This window comes from Gymnoscopelus microlampas (genome assembly GCF_963454915.1).
Source record: "Gymnoscopelus microlampas genome assembly, chromosome: 19".
Classification (NCBI taxonomy): Eukaryota; Metazoa; Chordata; class Actinopteri; order Myctophiformes; family Myctophidae; genus Gymnoscopelus; species Gymnoscopelus microlampas.
This window is the reverse complement of record NC_139956.1, coordinates 3,115,443-3,134,525: the sequence shown is the minus strand read 5'-3', so window position 1 is coordinate 3,134,525 and position 19,083 is coordinate 3,115,443. Positions and strand designations below refer to the sequence as shown.

The 19,083-nt window shown below is 38.1% G+C and overlaps 2 protein-coding genes across 2 annotated transcripts; both read left to right on the top strand.

Moving 5' to 3' along the window:
* The first annotated feature begins 1,725 nt into the window (after window positions 1-1,725).
* On the top strand, window positions 1,726-17,708 carry LOC311034820 (zinc-binding protein A33-like). Its single transcript, XM_084042838.1, has 2 exons — window positions 1,726-1,844; window positions 15,996-17,708. The coding sequence occupies exon 2, from the start codon at window positions 16,004-16,006 to the stop codon at window positions 17,504-17,506; it is 1,503 nt and encodes a 500-aa protein (XP_083898964.1). The 5' UTR covers window positions 1,726-1,844; window positions 15,996-16,003; the 3' UTR covers window positions 17,507-17,708.
* On the top strand, window positions 5,081-6,421 carry LOC311034833 (zinc-binding protein A33-like). Its single transcript, XM_084042854.1, has one exon. It carries the CDS (start codon window positions 5,085-5,087, stop codon window positions 6,288-6,290), a length of 1,206 nt encoding a protein of 401 aa, XP_083898980.1. The 5' UTR covers window positions 5,081-5,084; the 3' UTR covers window positions 6,291-6,421.
* Window positions 17,709-19,083: the final 1,375 nt, after the last annotated feature.

The window sequence follows — 19,083 nt, the reverse complement described above, 5'->3', positions numbered from 1 at the left end:
GTCCTAAACTCTGCACAGAGGATGGTAAAAGTAGAGAGGAAACATTCCCCAAGGGGACGATACAAGTACAATCTGATCAAATCTAAATCTTTTTGAGATTGAGATTATTGAGTGTTTATTGAGCACTCTGACAGAATGTGTATCTGTGCATAAATAGGAACGAGGGGTAAGCACACACATCCTACAACAATGAATCAGGTGCTGGACAACAATACGTACATCAGGGACAGAGGGGAAGTCTGCCCACCATTTAAGCTCCCAGTATAATTTGTTTTATTATAGTTAGGCCTAACTGTAATTAAAAATAAAAATCACACCTGTGTGAAGGTAGCGGCGCCTTTGATATATTTTGTCATAGATATGTGTTTCTACTAGAGAAACAATATTAAAAGGCTTCCACTGGCACTAAATAGCGCCATTGGAAGCGAATCACCAAATGCATTCCAAGGTAAGTGGCAAAAACTGATCTGTCATAGCTGATAGAGTGGGTACCTAAAAAATAAACTTTAGGTACCCACTCTATCAGCTTCTATCTTCGTAGCTTTTTGTAGCAGATATACAAACTTCGCGCTCTATACCTTTAGGTATAGAGCGGATATTAGCCCTCTATACCTGGCTTTTGCGTCAACGTTCTGATTGGTCAGGCTCGCCAAGGTTAGTTACTATTCATGACATAGTGATGTCATGAATAGTAGTAACATAGTGATGTCATGAATAGTGACCAATCAGAACGTTGACGGACCTGACCAATCAGAACGTTGACGGACCTGACCAATCAGAACCTTGGCGAGCCTGACCAATCAGAACGTTGACGGACCTGACCAATCAGAACCTTGGCGAGCCTGACCAATCAGAACGTTGACGGACCTGACCAATCAGAACCTTGGCGAGCCTGACCAATCAGAACGTTGACGGACCTGACCAATCAGAACCTTGGCGAGCCTGACCAATCAGAACGTTGACAGACCTGACCAATCAGAACCTTGGCGAGCCTGACCAATCAGAACGTTGACGCAAAAGCCAGGTATAGAGGGCTAGCGCTGCTAAAAATGTACTGGGATCTTAAACCATGTGCGGACTTCCCCTCTGTGCATAAATCACATTGTGTGACTGGAAGCTCAGTGAGTCATTAGTGAAAACAGGTTAAACTGGTTACACAGTAGATAGCATCACAAGCCAGTCTCTGCTTCACTATGATATAAAGTAACACTGAGACAATGTTGTAACAAACAACATGACACTGGTGGTTCAACTGTATTTTATACTGTACATGGTTTATGATGAGGATACTGTATGTGAGAAGAGAAAACACACATCTATATGATTACACAACTTAAAGCAGCACTATGTAGTTTAGGGTATCATCAGTGTCCACTTTGGACACAAATAACATGGCAGCCAACGTCTTTGACTTCATTACCCAAGAGTCTCTGCAAGCATGTCTGGTGAGGCCGCGCTGTGATTGGCCAGTCTTCACTTTGACTGGCAGTTCTGCCTTGGCAATATGCCAGGATGAAGAGGAGAGGCGCAAACACAAACACACACACACACACACACACACACACACACACACACACACACACACACACACACACACACACACACACACACACACACACACACACACACACACACACACACACACACACACACACACACACACGTCATGTTTACCTGAATGCACCTGACACACCTGACGGTTCTAAACCAATCAAAATCTCACCTGAGAATGTGTTGTCTTTTATAGACAGGTAGGAGACCTGAGCTGTGAGATCTATGAAGACCTGTTCACTGTTCAGTTACAGTACAAGACCTTCTCCTTAGACTGAACCATAGAAACACAGGTAATACTTACATTAAATATGGAAGAAAAGTTACAGTAAAGATATTGCAGGTTATTGCTAAAAGGAGAGATAATTATAAACTAAGCCATGAAAACTAGAACTGATTTATCCATAGAGGCTGAAAATAATATTCTGTTGTAATCTAAAATCATTCTCATTGTTTGTATTTATGAATCAAAGTAAATTTAACATATTATATTTTTGAATCAAAGTCAATTTAACATACTTATGGGGTCATCAACATGTGCATACATGGAGAAACGTATCTGTGGCAAAACGTGTCCTAAATATTCATAATCTAATGTCTTAAGAAAGTGTTTGAGTGATTCTAGTGACTGGTAAAGTGTGGGGATGACACACACATTAATATGTTGCACAAGACTTGTGGTATTGGTACTGTCCTCATGTCCTGACAACCCGATCTCCAAGAATTTAGTAAACATTGCACGGAGTGTCATTCCGTGCATAGACAACTGGAAAACCCGAAAATCTGTGCATAGCCGCCTCACATCTCCCCCATTGTGACTAAACCATAAAGCGAGCAAGTTGCCGTCCGGGTGAGGACAACTGGACAGCTAGAAGTAAAATGTATTAATATCTGCCTTAATTCCATGAAAATGTCAAAACAGTGTTTTTTGTTTTTTTTTTACTTTATTTATTGGATTTTTCTGCAGCAGTATTCAGCATTAAAAAAAACATAAGGTACAGAAAAGCTTTTTAAAGCAGCCAATAAAATACAACATTTCAATAGACACATTCAATTATCACCCCAAACATGAAGACATAAATTAAAAACAAAATATATATCCATAATATATATATATATATATATATATATATATATATATATATATATATATATATATATATATATATATATATATATATATAAACAGACCAAACAAGTCAAAACAGTGTTTTGACATTTTCATGGAATTAAGGCAGATAACACGCCTTGAATTCTTTGTAGGAGAAAAACATTGTAACTTTTTGAAAGACAATGGATTAATGTTGCTTTTTGCTACCAAGAAAAGGAGGGCAGAAGTGTTAAATAAAGCTTTTTGTCAGTCGAGAGAAAGTGTTTCAAAGTGTCTGATAATAACGATGATAACTAATCTAATCTAACACTCCACAACAATAACCCATGGAAACCCTCCATCCACAGCCTGGGGGGTCTGAAGAAATAATAATAATAATAATAATAATAATAATAATAAGGATAAGGATAAGGATAATTCCTTTAACAGGTCCGTTCATGAAAGTCCTTGCGGTCTTGTTTCCAATGAGGGCCTGTGAGCAATTAGGGGTTAAGAGTCTTGCTCAGGGACAAATTTCATTTCATCGACACATTTGCTGGCCTGGCCTGGAATCGTACCTGGGGCAACTAGGGCCTCTGGCTCCCTAGGCGGGCTCACTAACCACTCAGCTAATTGTAATAAGGGTAATAATAATAATAATAATAATATTCCCTCCATTCACAGCCTGGGGGTCTGACCTCCAACATAAAAGTGTTCTCATCTCTGATCAAAGATAGGAGCGCTTACATCAACCTAGTTGTGACACTGCATTCCTTTAAACGCTGTCGTTCCTTCATTATCTAATCACTCATCATGTACGCGTCTGTTTTGACTCACATGGACCATGCCACATTTAATGTCATCTACCAGTATACAGTGAAGTACTTCCCTTTCTCCAGGTTTTCTTCACAACAGGAAACCAAAAAGAATTAGAACAATTTCTACAATGTTTTAAATATCACATCTGTGTGCTGTGACGTGCTGTGATGCAATGCATTGTGAGCTTGTAGATCAGCATAAATCACAATACATATCTCTGCTGTCGGGCAGAAACCAGCCATGTCCGAAATATTAACTTTTCAAGAAAAAAAGAAGAAGAAAAAAACAGCCTCATCAATAGTGACTTTATACATTATTATTATTATATTATTATCAACACTTTACCCAAATACAACTCAAGTGGAGTTATAGGAGGTTTTTGAAAATATTGATGAAAACGTACATCCCAAGCTGCCATAGTGATGACCCCTGCTTATGAATCAACATATTATACTTATGAATCAAAGGAGTATGAGAATAATACACCAGGATAATCTCTTAGATTATACAGTATGTGACAGAGGTCTTTATCTATGCTAATGGTTTCTGCCAAACATTGTAAACAGCTCTCTGTTGGGCATCAATGCTGGACATTTATCTACAGCTTAACGTTGTTGTGCTGAAGCTGTAGAGTGTTTAGTACAGAGCATCAATTCCTTTTTCAAATGTGGAACAGATTAAATACAATTAGCCTACAGTAGTTTTACACATTTGATTGTAATTGACATAATAGTAAGCGTCTATTGTTTTGCACAACAGTCGTACATAGGTTGCTTTGCATGATAGTTGATTAGTAGCTCAAAAGTTGTTTTTATTTGTTATTCTTCATGCCCCCCATGTAAAGTGTCTTTGGGTTCTCAGAAATGATCTTAATTATTATTCCCTCAATCTGTTGTGTAGCCTTCTGGCTCGCTAGCTAGTCATGACTTGTGACAACATAGCTTCATATATAAAGTTGGTAAAAGACAGATGTGTGAATGTTATGACAGTGAGCTGTTTATAACCTCCACTGTCATAATGAACAAAACACTGAATTAACTAGATATCTCCAGGTCAAGATGCAGAGGGAAATCAGATCGTTCTTATTTTTAAATGAATTGTTGTATGAAAATGTAAACATGAAAAGAAAACATTTTTCACAGCTATAAAAAGTGATAAATCATAACAGCAAATATGACTGACATAACAAGCTGAGCTGTGAATAAATATACAATATTCACCGTAACATAAAGTGGGACCTTACTTTAAAACAATCCCCACATAGTGTTTGTATGTCAAATGTGTCACTATTTTATTTTATTTCTTCATTCTGTGGACAAACAATATTCCTTCTTCTCTTCCAGGGATCAACATGGAATCTACAGATATTATCAGACAGAACAAGATAAAACTTATACGCATTCTAATGTCAAACATTCACTTCATCATCCAGTGTGTTCATGCAGATACTGAAAAGCTACTGACGGACATTGAATACATGAACCTGAAGAGCATCTCTCTGCCATTCAACGCAGCCACTGAACTTGTGGACAAAATGATTTTCAAGGGTGAAACAACGTGCAGCTCGTTCCTGCGTCTGCTACAAGACACAAAACTAACAGACGTGTTTCCTGATCTGAAGACAATGCCATGGTGCAACCCTCCATCCACACCTTCAACTGACCCAACCACACAGTCATCTGAGGAGGAAGTCAAGGTGTTGTGTTGTGAACATCCAGAGGAGCATCAACTGTTCTGTGAGGAAGAACAGAGAGCTGTGTGTCGTATCTGTGACTCCTCTCACCACCCTGCTCACAAGCTGGTTCCTATAGAACAAGCAGTCAACAACCTGAAGGATCAACTGAAGTCTGACCTCAGGACTCTAAAGGACAAGAGGACCAAATACAAACACTTTAAAAATAGATACAACACAGTGGTTCCACACAACAAGAAGCAGGTGGAGGCCACAAAGAAGCAGATCAGAGCAGAGTTTAAAAAGCTCCACCAGATCCTGACAGAGGAAGAGGAGGCCAGACTGACAGCTCTGAGGGAGGAAGAGGAGCAGAAGGAGAAGACTGTCAGCAGACAGATGAAGATCATTCAGGAGCAGATCTCCTCTCTCTCAGACAGCATCTCTGCTGTAGAACAAGAGCTGCAGAAACACAATGTGTCATTTCTCAGCAGTTATAAACACACTCAGACCAGCGCCAGAGTCCAGTGTACACTGTCAGATCCACAGCTGGACTCAGGAGCACTGATAGACGTGGCCAAACACCTGAGAAACCTGAGCTTCACAGTCTGGGAGAAGATGAAGGAGAGGGTCAAGTTCACTCCTGTTATTCTGGACCCAAACACGGCATTCCCCTATCTCTGTCTGTCTGAAGACCTGACCAGTGTGAGATTGACAGACACAGAGCAGCAGCTTCCTGACAGCACAGAGAGGTTCACTAAGGATGCTGAAATTCTGGGTTCAGAGGGTTTCAGTTCAGGAAAACACAGCTGGGAGGTAGAGGTTGGTGACCATCCTGACTGGCTTATAGGTGTGGCTAAAGAATCTGTGGACAGGAAGGGAAAGAAATTAGCCTCACCAAGATATGGAATCTGGTGTTTATATCAGAAGGATGGTGTCTATACTAATGGGTGTAGTAACATCATCTCACTGCAGATGAATCCTGAGAGGATCAGAGTCCAGCTGGACTATGACAGGGGGGAGGTGTCCTTCTACGACCCTGAAGACATGACTCACATCTACACTCATAAAGACACTTTCACTGAAAAACTCTACCCATTTTTCTATATTGGAGAGGCTGGTGATGCTGAAACCGTTGATATCAAGATCTGTCAAGTATAAGTAATGGAAGAAATACTTAGGTCTTTTACTTAAGTAAAAGTACAAATACCACAGTGTAGAAATACTGTTACGAGTAAAAGTGCTGAATGAAATATTTGACTTAAGTAATAGTACAAAGCTATTACTATCAAAATTAATTAATTAATTTCACTTGACGATTCATTGTCACACAAATAATTGCGATTAATGATTTAACTGTATTTTTGTCGTTTAGAACATATGAACATATGAATACAAATCCACACTTCTTTTTGGCTTTTAGGTTTAATTAACAAAAGTTGCACAGGGCAGATATGACAAATAACTTCATATTTCATCCTTTTATACATGAAAAAAGGGGAAGATAGCGGAAATAGCTGACAACACGTCACTTTGTGTCACTTTGTGATATACCAGGGGGTATATATATATTTTTAATTTTTTTTTTTTTTTTAACTCAAATCTTTGCTTCTGGGGGTCCCTGGCACAAAACATTTTCAGATGTGGGTCCGCGGCCAAATGTAATATAACAATTTAGGGGTCCATGGCATGAAAAAGGTTGAAAACCACTGATTTAGGATAAGAACAGTTTTTCCCCCCAATTTTTCAAGACCGTGAAAATAGCAGATCTACAAGCTCACAGCGTGTGGCACTGCGACACATTTTGAGCTTGTAAATCAGTTATTTTTTTTGCTATATTCATCGTATGATGAAGTATAAAGGGCTTAAGCTGTTAGTAAGTAGTTGATGATAAAGAAGGGTCCCCCACGGAGGGGAGACCCAGGCTGGGTCGCGGTGGTGGCGAGGTGTCATTGATAATCTTTGTGTTGTAAATTAAATATATTTGTAGCTGTTCCAGAGAGCGGTTGAATTTTGTGGTATTTGATTTTAGTATTTTTCTGGAAATATGAAAGGTGAATATTGTTTATTTTGGGTAATATACTGTATTGTATGGAGTATGGTTATATATAGTACCTTCTACTGTTCTCTGCATTGTGGCCTGCTGTAGCAGAGATCACGTGACACCAATCACGTCAGCATTGGGTTCACCTGTGTGAGCTTTGGTGCTGCTGGTAATCAGAACAAACAGAGTTTCAGAGCTGTGAGGAGCTCTCTCTATGTCAAGAAGAAAATAAATATATAAAATGATAAAAAGAAGTACTAACACTCCTGAATATAACTGGGCAGAAGGCGCACACGGTATGTCTTTTGTTATGTGTTATCTTTGTATAAATTGTCATCATTGTTGTTTTGTTGTGTGTTTATGCACTAAAAATGGACGTTTCATTTGATAAATGTGGATATTTCATGGACATTTTGTTGCTGCCAACAAGTACGTTATAATTCATTGTGGTTAAAACATATTGTTTTATGTTATTTCATTCACAGTTATTCACATTGTCTCTTCTTGGGAGAAATAAAAACCCTAGTGAACATCAGTTGGAGCGTGGTTTACTCTGCCTCAGGAAAAGACAGTTTAGGAGCAGTTATAATATTGTTACTTATTACATTTTTAATGATCTTGTATTGACACTGAAACATGTCATTCATTTATCATTGTCATCATTAGGACAGTTAGAAGTCTCTGTGTGCATCAGGTCAGGTCATGTTCTGAGGTCATAAGGTCAAACTGAGTGGGTCATCCATGGAATTCCTCATTTGTCTTCTGTCTGTTGAATTCATGAGTTGAGTTTGTATATCTATGACTGTGTCAGTTCACCCTGACACTTACTAACATCTTAAAGAGGTGGTGCCATGGTTTTGCACTTTTTCTGTTTTTCATGTGTCTATGGGTTGATAGAACTTCATTAAGCCCCCTGGTGGTGTTTGTATGGTGTTTTATGTCTTCTCTGACTATTTTGAGTTTCTACCTGGAGGCTGAAACCTTGAGGGTCAAACGTGCCAATAGAAAAACAGCGCTTTAGTGACATAGTAAAATTGTACCCTCCCCCTCATTATCATAACGCAACAGGTTTGGGCATGAGGAGGAGGAGGGACAATCACAGGTGGGTGGTGCTAAGGTGGTGGAGGAGGTGCTAAGGTGAGAACCAGGTATATTTAATGAACTGGAGGGGTGTCCACATAAAAACATAATTTTAACAATTTCTGTACACTTTTTTGAAAAAGATCTAACTCCTAGTATAACCATAATACCTGATGATTATTTTTTAGGGGGGGGGCACCCCGTCTTTAACCAGCCTTTAGTAAGTCCCTGTGTTATTTTACCCATAACCTACAACAGGAATTCTATGCCACACAACACAGGGTTAAAGTTTGAATTATTCTTTATTGAAGTTGCAGAGAATGATATTTGTTTGATTGTATTAATATATTGTTTCATTGTTGATTGTATTGACTGTATTGACACTGTTAAGTGGGAAATTGGGTACTCTAATTATTATTAATTATTATTATGTGGGTAATTCTCTGAGTAATATGTGATGACACTTTAAAATGTGTATATGAATTGTAATATCTCTGGACATTGGGAATTAGCTGGTTAAATTGAGGATTCAATTCAGATTCAATTGGTACGGTCCAATGGGAGGGGCCTAGCCTATTTAACCCATTAAGACCTGGAACCAGATTTGAGCTAAAAAGAATTATTTTGCACTTTGGCTATTCAAAAATAGCAGATCTACAAGCTCATAGCGCGGCACCGAGTGCCGCGCTACGAGCTTGTAGATCTGCTATTTTTTTTTTATCTATAAAATGTGTGCAAATCTTTGAATATATATATATATATATATATATTATTATTTTTTTCAAGCGAACATTTGTAACTCAAATCTTTGCTTCTGGGGGGGTCCCTGGAACAACATATTTTGAGAAGGGGGACCGCGGCCGAATACGTACAGTATACATTTTGGGGTTCTTGACATGAAAAGGTTTGAGAATGAGAACCACTGACATTATATACGTTTTTTCTAAAAACTGTTAGGATTTAGAAGACATTATGTAGAATCTGAACCTCAGTAGTAGACCCAGGACCAGTGTGTTCAGTGCTGTAAGTGTAAATAATATTTTTGCTGGGCTTCATTTTTTTGTTCATGATTTTCCTGGTCTTTAAAAAGGTGAATAAACCCCACTTCTTCTTCTGCATCATCAAGGATTCTGTCTGGTGATCATTCAGTATTTTTTCATTTTTTGCTATTTTACTAGTGTTTTCAAACTGTGTCTTTCAGCAAACACTGCCCTCTATAGGTCAGAGTGTGACAATGACGTAAACATATGACTTCTAAAAGATGAATGAATGAATAAGTTATTATTTATTTTCTTAAAGGAAACTTTAAACAATATGAAACCAACCAAATGAAGTTTGATATTCAGAAGGTTTAATATTTGCAAGTGGTAAAATAATATTGAAAACTATTCTTAAATGTGCAAATTAAAAGTCATTAGCATTATTTGTGTGGAAAATGTGATTATAATAATAAATGACATAATAAAATAGTGATAATAAATATAAAGCCTCATGAGTATTCCTATAACAGTAATGGTGTTGTGTGTATATATTTATGTCATGCTGTGATCAATGATCAGATGAATATGATTGATCAACAATAATGAAATGTTTGTCACTCTGGTATCACTGCTATGAAGAGTGTGACTTTCTACTGGTTTGGATGGAAAGACTAGACTTATGAGGACATCACCAGCTTCACTCTGTGTTCTGTTGCTGCAACACTGTGTGATGATGACCTCTAGTGGACCGACCTCATTACTGCACTATAGGACTTACAACTTTAGGCATTTAACAAAGTCTCTAATCCAGAGTGACTTACAAGACCATCACTGGAAAACAGCATAACAAATAGTACTGTAACTACACTGATCTATTCCATTCAAAAATATCTGTGAATATAGAAGCCAATGTGCTTAAAGCTGGCATCACAGGCATGGAGACTATAGCTGTTATTGTATAAAATCTATTAATTTGTATTATTGAAACGTTATTAAACCAGATAAAATATACGGGTCTGCAAGTCTCTTTAACTAGAATGAAGGGGCCAAGACAAGAGGCAGATATACGTTTCTATAAAGTACTATAATACACAGTACACAAATCTGTTTTTACTCTTTGAAGGAGATAAACCAAATAAGGGGAATTATCCCCAAAGTGTGTAAAATAACTCTATGAAACTTCTCCTTTAAATGCAGAAAATGTATTATAGTATTGCTTACAGCTTTAAGCAGAACATTCAGGTAAAAGTAAGTAGATTGAATACAATGTTCAATTAAGCTGTTCCAAATTAATCCATATCACATACATGACAATATTAAAGTTCTATCCAAATAGATCTCAAATACATAGGTACTCTTACCCTCCCATGCTGTGATAAAACAAGACATAACTAAAATATCACCTTCTGGTAGTTCCTTCCAATAATCCAGATTCCTTCTTTCTACCTGTTGTCTATATTAAAGCAGAGCGAGGTATAAGGCGTACAATCTTTCCCTCGCCTGACTACAACCTAATAATAGGCTATAAAGGGTGAGGCCCCTTGTAAGACCCATCATCAAATTGGAAGATCTTTTAGTCTAATACACGCACTATGTTTTTGGCTGATTTTTCTACCCCATCTATTATTAAGCATCTAAATTCCGTATTCGCACAAGTCAGAGGCTAATTCCCCAACTCGGGTGATATGGTGAGATTACTCTAACAGACCCCAGGTCTCTAACGACAGCGCACAAAGTCTCTCAACAACTTGCTCTCTGAACACTGTTAAGGGCATTTTGGCCCATCCTATTTGTCCTACCACCCACGTTCTCTTGACCATATCCCGTTTATTACCCCATGGTCAGCGTGTCTGTGCTTGATGCGTCATGACCCTTTTGATCTATGTTTGGGACATATCACCTCTTCCCTATTCTTACACACTATTTCACCATTATGCAATACCCTTAGGGAAATGATGTTTCCATAGTCTCAGTAGCTATTACCCTATACACTAGTCGTGACCATTATTTTCCTATCTATACTATTTATCTCAGTTTACTTATCGTCTGCTGACTAACCCAAATAAACTCTTATTTAAGTAAAAAGTATTTACTCTTCACCCCACTATTGCCTGATCAGTGTATTCCTGTGCTACACCCAGTCTGTCTAGTAAGGCCTTTTCTCCCCCCTTGTAATACTACGTTACCTTCTATCTTTATACGTTCCTCCCTAACACTCCTTTCAGTGATTACTTCATCCTTACCACTTCTTCTAGTGATTAACACATCTTTAAGAATATAGTAAGCATTACCACACTTTATCATTATTTTCTTACTCCATCTCTTCTTATTTCATTTACCTTTTACTGTCTTTAAGTATTTTTATTCTTATAGAGAGTAGAGTAAAAATAGTAGAGTATTTCTACTCTTTCTTCTCAAAGTCACACTCTCTCTGCTTTTTGGCTCCTCGCCCAGCTTTCATGGTTTCCTGTCCTCCACTAGAAGTTCCTCTTTTCTAGTGTCGTATCTGGTTATATTTTATACCAGTATGCAAGTAAAAACATATAGAATGATACTAAAGAAATATATACTACAGCTAAAGTCAGAATAATCATGTGTTGACTCAGAGCCAGACACACTGGCAGCGGCTACTCAAGGACTCTGCATAGCTGTGAAGTACAGTCATTTAAATGTCTTTGTCTTATCATCCTGATCACACCCTGAGCAGGATATAGGAAACAGATAGGGAGACAGTACCATTTGTATGGGTTCAAAGAGACAATGTTTGATCTTCAACAGCTGTTGGGGGATTCTCCCCCAACCCACCCGTTTGTTTGTATTCAAATGTGCATAAAAAGGTGAATGTAATGTAACTCAGGACGAGTACAGTTGTCACACGACGTGAGGCTGCTCGTGGAGCTCAGGGGCTTCTGCCCCTGGCTCTTTGCTATGCTGTACTTGATGAATGAATAAACCGAATCATGCATGATAAACTCTGGGTCCGTGATGTCTCTTCTCCTCTACTTCTTATTACATCTACCAGCCTGCTAAACCGCAGTTTATGCCTCAATTTACGACACTAGCTGTTTGTTTTACTGCTAACCTATTTCCTCATTCTCACACACACTGTAATGGCCCTGTCTTTTCTCACATCTTCATTTTAACCCCTTGCATTCAAGCTTGAAACAGAAAAAGATTTTAAGTACCCTCCTCAGTACTCAGTTCATCAAATGAACACAGTTTAGGCATAAGGCATCCATACAATGAATATATGAAACAATATGGTGGAGGATGGCTCTGATCTCCCTCATCGGCAACTGATTCTCTTATGGACTGTCCGGTGATGATGGAGGGGTAGGTGAATTCCCCCTTCCTGGAGTGGAAGGCACGTAGACCAGGGATTCAGGGAATGATGCAACCTGGTGATTGTGGTCGTTGCGACATCAACCTTATCAGCTGCTGCTGTTGGGGTGTCGCCTCTGGACCCTGTTCTAACTCCACCTCCCTGTGCTCCTCACTCCCCCTGCTACAACTCCTCTATGTCACTCTCCTCATCACTGCTTAACACTATCACAGCATCTCTGTTCCTATAGCGTCTGATTCCATCCTGTCTTCATCATCGCTGATTTCTATCACTACCCTCTGACGCTCTCTCTCTCATTGTTTCTCCTAGTTCCTCCATATTTCTCTCCACATTTGCTCTTTCCGAATTAAGAGACGTGATTGCTAGTCCACCATTTATGGTTGCCAACACATTTTCTAATACCTCCTCATCTCTTAGGGTCATTTCTGAAGGCCCCTGAGCTGCAGAGCTGGGCCCTGCTCTGTTACGGGGCATAGTGCCATCTGAAGGCCCCTGAGCCGCTGAGCTGGGCCCTCGTTGACTGTTACGGGGCATAGCGCCATCTGAAGGCCCCTGAGGTGTCGGTACCACATATTAAGCTACGTGTTCGGCTTTTGCCAGCCGCGGATCTCGATTCATGCAAACAACTGCCCTCCGGGCGAACTGTGTGTGTGTGTGTGTGTGTGTGTGTGTGTGTGTGTGCGTGCGTGTGTTTAAGTGTAGCTTCTGAAGCCCTTTTGGCTGTAGTGGGAAACAAATGAAATGAACCTTGACCTTGTCTAAAAAAGTTCAAAATTATTCCATTTTCAAAAATGTGAATATTTATCCAAAAGTACAAGTTCATGCTGCATCCGGACGCGATGAGTCTGGAAGGACAGACAGACAGACAGACAGACAGACAGACAGACAGACAGTAAAATGCTCTTATCGACTAATCTGTTTCCATCATCAGCAGACAATTAAAACCACCAGCTTATTATAGACTGCTAGAATGATGACAGCATTAACTATTTAATAATATTAACGTTCAATAAGTCAATAGTGTAATATTATATGAATAATAAAGACAGGATACATTCTTAAAGAAAAAAGTATGCCTGACACTTGATCCAGTTTCATGTACGATAATTATTTCTTCCTTGTTTCTTTGTCTCAGTTCACTGTAACATATTGTTGTGAAATGATTTGTGGTTTCTTTACCATCGCTGTGCAGTTTATATAAATACATATCCAACACTTTCACCCTGGGGTCCATATTGTGGGTCATAGTCATTAGAGGTGTTTAAAAATGAATTAATTAATGTTTTCTAACAGTGTTTTTGAAAGAAAAAACCTATGTTGCTATACTATCAGTGGTTCTCAAACTTTTTTCATGTTAACACATTGTCTGCCAGGCTTTATTCATAATGTACTCACCCACTGCCAGCATTTTATATCATTTTTTATAGAAAGAATGTGAATTACTTGTCCGTTTATTTTCTAACATTGAAGTGAATGTTAATTCGTTGTGAATAACAAAAAGAAGTGAATACCCAAAAATTAGAGAAACATTTTAGAAAAAAAATAAAAATAAAAATAATTAAAAAAAAAAAAAAAATATATATATATATATATATATATATATATATATATATATATATATATATATATATATATATATATATATATATATATATATGATATGTATTATTTGGTCGCGGAATACTGTGAAAGTGAATATGTATATTTTGAAGTATATTTGTAAAATATGTTGTTCCAGGGACCCCCCAGAAGCAAAGATTTGAGTTAAAATGTTCGCTTTAAAAATATATATTTAAAGATTTGCACACATCTTTGTTTAAAAAAAAATAGCAGATCTACAAGCTCGTAGCGGCAGCGCTATGAGCTTGTAGATCTGCTATTTTTGAATAGCCAAATACATCTTAAAATGACACAGATGCGTTCCCGGTCTTAATGGCTCAAGTGGTCACATGATGTCTGCTGACTCGTCAACATTTTGAACCAATCACAATCTCAAGTGACATTATGTTTCCTTTTTATGGACAGGAAGTGTATGAAGTGTTATGAACATTTCCTACTTGTCAGTTACTGAACCAAACCTGCACTGAGACACGACTCACTTCTCCTCAGATAGAACCATATAAACAGGTAAGACTTCATGAACTTAGAATGTAAAATATGGAATAAAAGCAGAACAGAATATTTAAATTCAAACTGGGTTGTGTGTTGTTTAAATTGTGAGGGAGTTTAACTTATCATTATGCACATCAACTTAAAATGAATGATGTAGAAAGTTCCTCAAATACAGCAACATATTAATTACTGTTATTAAGATCTGCCATTAGGACATTTGTTTTGTAGAACTTAAACATCATTTTAAAATGAAGAAACACCACAGTCCGTCGACATACAAGCAACACAGGAAGTGTTGTCTGTGTGTCGACAGCCTGTGGTTTAGTAGAGATATATGCAGCTTATTGACAAGAGAAGGAAAGTGAGAATAATAAACCATGTCATGAAAAGTCCTAATTTATCCAAAGAGGCTGAACATACAATCCAATCTACAAAACACATCCTGTATATAATATATATAATATATATCATAGACGATACAGAGCCACCTCCCTAACCACATGGTATGACTGGGATCCATTCACTTTACAGTTTGTATATCCTGTCTACACAGGATACGGAAACAGTGCATATATGTGTGTGTGGAAATGACAGGATACAGTATAGGCGGACTCTAGATCAGATATGAACACTGAACATAGACTGTAAACTATAGACATAGTCAAGGCAATGCATGATTATTTGTACAACATTTAAACAACATGGCAATTCAAAGTGTATAACATAAAACATTAACAGCATTAAGAGAGTGCAAAAAGAAACATGATTTAACATTTGAATATAACAAAAGCAATTAATAATAAACAGGAAAACAAGAATTAAATTACCGTAGATCGGCTATTTTTGGCAAACGTTCCCCCCCATACTGGGGTTCATTTGGCAGTCTATAAATCCCGCCACCAAATCCTGTGTGTGTGTGTGTGTGTGTGTGTGTGTGTGTGTGTGTGTGTGTGTGTGTGTGTGTGTGTGTGTGTGTGTGTGTGTGTGTGAGAGAGAGATAATATAATATAAAAATATAATTGTGTTTACGTTGCTCATTCACAAATGCAGAAATACTATTGTTTTAAAATGTTTAGCGCGGCGTACTAAACACTGTGCGACGCGTTGTGTGTTTGTAAATTGCCTATTTTCACTATTGCAATACAAAGAAGTATATGTGATAACACCACATCACGTTCTGATGATATATTCATTTTGAAAGATATTGAAAATATTTTGGGCTATAATGGCATGACTAAAAATAAAATAAGGTAAAGTAAAGCTACAACAGAGGAAATGGTTCATAAACAATATTCCTTCTCTTCCAGTGATCAACATGGAGGCTACAGACATTATCACAAAGAACAAGATGAAACTTATACGTTTTCTAATGTCAGACATTGACTTCATCATCCAGTATGTACATGCAGATACTGAAAAGCTACTGACAGACATTGAATACATGAACCTGAAAAGCATCTCTCTGCCATTCAAGGCAGCCACTGAACTTGTGGACAAAATGATTTTCAAGGGTGAAAAAACTAGCAGCTCGTTCCTGCGTCTGCTACAAGACACAAAACTAACAGACGTGTTTCCTGACCTGAAGACAATGCCATGGTACAACCCTCCATCCACACCTTCAACTGACCCAACCACACAGTCATCTGAGGAGGAAGTCAAGGTGTTGTGTTGTGAACATCCAGAGGAGCATCAACTGTTCTGTGAGGAAGAACAGAGAGCTGTGTGTCATATCTGTGACTCCTCTCACCACCCTGGTCACAAGCTGGTTCCTATAGAACAAGCAGTCAACAACCTGAAGGTCCAACTGAAGTCTGACCTCAGGACTCTAAAGGACAAGAGGACCAAATACAAACACTTTAAAACTAGGTATAATAATGAAGTGGTTCAACACAACAAGAAGCAGGTTTTGGCCACAGAGAAGCAGATCAAAGCAGAGTTTAAAAAGCTCCACCAGATCCTGACAGAGGAAGAGGAGGCCAGACTGGCAGCTCTGAGGGAGGAAGAGGAGCAGAAGGAGAAGATCATTCAGATCATTCAGGATCAGATCTCCTCTCTCTCAGGCAGCATCTCTGCTGTAGAACAAGAGCTGCAGAAACACAACGTGTCATTTCTCAGCAGTTATAAACACACTCAGACCAGCGCCAGAGTCCAGTGTACACTGTCAGATCCACAGCTGGACTCAGGAGCTCTGATAGACGTGACCAAACACCTGAGAAACCTGAGCTTCACCGTCTGGGAGAAGATGAAGGAGAGGGTCACGTTCACTCCTGTTATGCTGGACCCAAACACAGCAGCCAAGTCCCTCTGTCTGTCTGAAGACCTGACCAGTGTGAGAAAGCTAGACAAAAAGCAGCAGCTTCCTGACAACACAGAGAGGTTCACTAATGATGCTGATGTTCTGGGTTCAGAGGGTTTCAATTCAGGAAAACACAGCTGGGAGGTAGAGGTTGGCGACCATCCTGACTGGACTATAGGTTTGGCTAAAGAATCTGTTGACAGGAAGGGAAAGACATATGCCTCACCAAAATATGGAATCTGGTGTTTATGTCAGAGGGATGGTGTCTATACTAATGGGTGTAAGAAAACCATCTCACTGCAGAGGAATCCTGAGAGGATCAGAGTTGAGCTGGACTATGACAGGGGGGAGGTGTCCTTCTACGACCCTGAAGACATGACTCACATCTACACTCATAAAGACACTTTCACTGACAAACTCTACCCTTATTTCTCTATTGGAAAGGCTGGTGATGCTGAAACCATTGATATCAAAATCTGTCGAGTACCAGTGATTGAAGAAATACTCAGGTGTTCTACTTGAGTAAAAGTACAAATACTGTAGTGTTGAAATACTCTGTTAGTAAAAGTCCTACACTCAAAAGCTTACTTAAGTGAGAGTACAACACTATTAGGATGGAAATGTACTTAAAGCAGCAAAAGTAAAAGTAATCATTATGCATAGTAATGAATTTCACAATAATAAATAATACTTGATTGTATTGTACAGCAATTATTGATGCTTTAATCACATTAACCTATATTTAGGAAAATAACATTTTTTTCAAAATAGTGAGCGTTTTGAGCTTGTAGATCAGTTATTGTTGCTGTTCATCGTATGATGAAGTATATAGGACTTAAGCTGTTAACCCATTGAGACCTGTTGCTACCTACACGTTGTTATACCTTTCAATCCGGATGCCACCTCTGTGTCTCATTAGTTGTTGCTTTACATATACTGTAGTAACATCATTTTTTATTTTTTATTTTTAGTAAGAATTTGAACGTTTTCAGAAAACTATGGTTAGGTTTTAGAAGGCGTTTTTAGAATCGGCCTCAGGTTTAAATGGGTTAATGTGTAGTTAATGATAAAGGAGGGTCTTATTTTAATTACTTTATACTGGTACCCCCCCAACATCCTAATTTACATGTTTATTATATGTTAATCTCAATCTGCAAAGTTATTAAAAGTAAAACATTATATTATATAAACATGTAAATGTCCTTCATCTTACCTTAATTATCTTATATTAACACTGAAACATGTCATTCATGTATCATTGTCATCATTAGTTCTCATTAGAACTCTGGCTTTAGTGTGGAGACTTTTATTTGAAATAAAGTTGTAATACAATTAAGTAAATTGTATTCTATTCTTCTGTACTGTGTATATATATACTTTTACATTTTACTTATCAAACTAGAGTGTTGCACAAAACTAGTGAAAATAGCAGATATACAAGCTCTGCTATTTTCACTATTTCTGAAAAATATTATTCCATTTCCCAAACAGTAACTGTTTGGAGACACAATGTTTCCATCCAGAACAACGATGTGAAATTTATCAAAATGTTAAACTGTAAAATAATTGTTAAAGAATTATAATTTTTTGGTTAAAACCCCCAAAAATGTGTTAAAAGGTTAAAGCACTACAGTATATTATGATAGTAATCATTGCTATAGAGCAGGGGGTTTCAACCAGTGGTCCGGGGACCACCAGTGGTCCTTGAGGGGGTTCCAGGGGTCCCCAGCCAAATTAATAGTTAGCAACCAAATGGACCCTTATGTGTCTGTAACTGTGAGAGTGTACAAAATGCAACCAAATGGACCAAATGGTTCCATTTTGTACACTCTCAGAGTTAAATGAACACTGATGATGGTGATACAGTGTAGATTGGGACCCCCAATAAACCTAAATGGTTGAGTCCCTGGCATATCTTTTCAAATAGGGGTCCGTGGGCTAATATGTGTCAATTTGGGGGTCCTTGACGCAAAAAAGGTTGAAAACCACTGCTATAGAGTGTGTGTTCAGTAACAGGAGTCTAAATGTCTCTACAGCTCTTTAACCTATGAAGACCTGGAACGCATCTGTGTCACTTTAGATTTCTTTGGCTATTCAAA

Excerpts from the sequence above, each read along its gene's own strand:
- LOC311034820 (XM_084042838.1), top strand. The coding sequence starts at position 16,004 with ATGGAGGCTACAGACATTATCACAAAGAACAAGATGAAACTTATACGT.
- LOC311034833 (XM_084042854.1), top strand. The coding sequence starts at position 5,085 with ATGCCATGGTGCAACCCTCCATCCACACCTTCAACTGACCCAACCACA.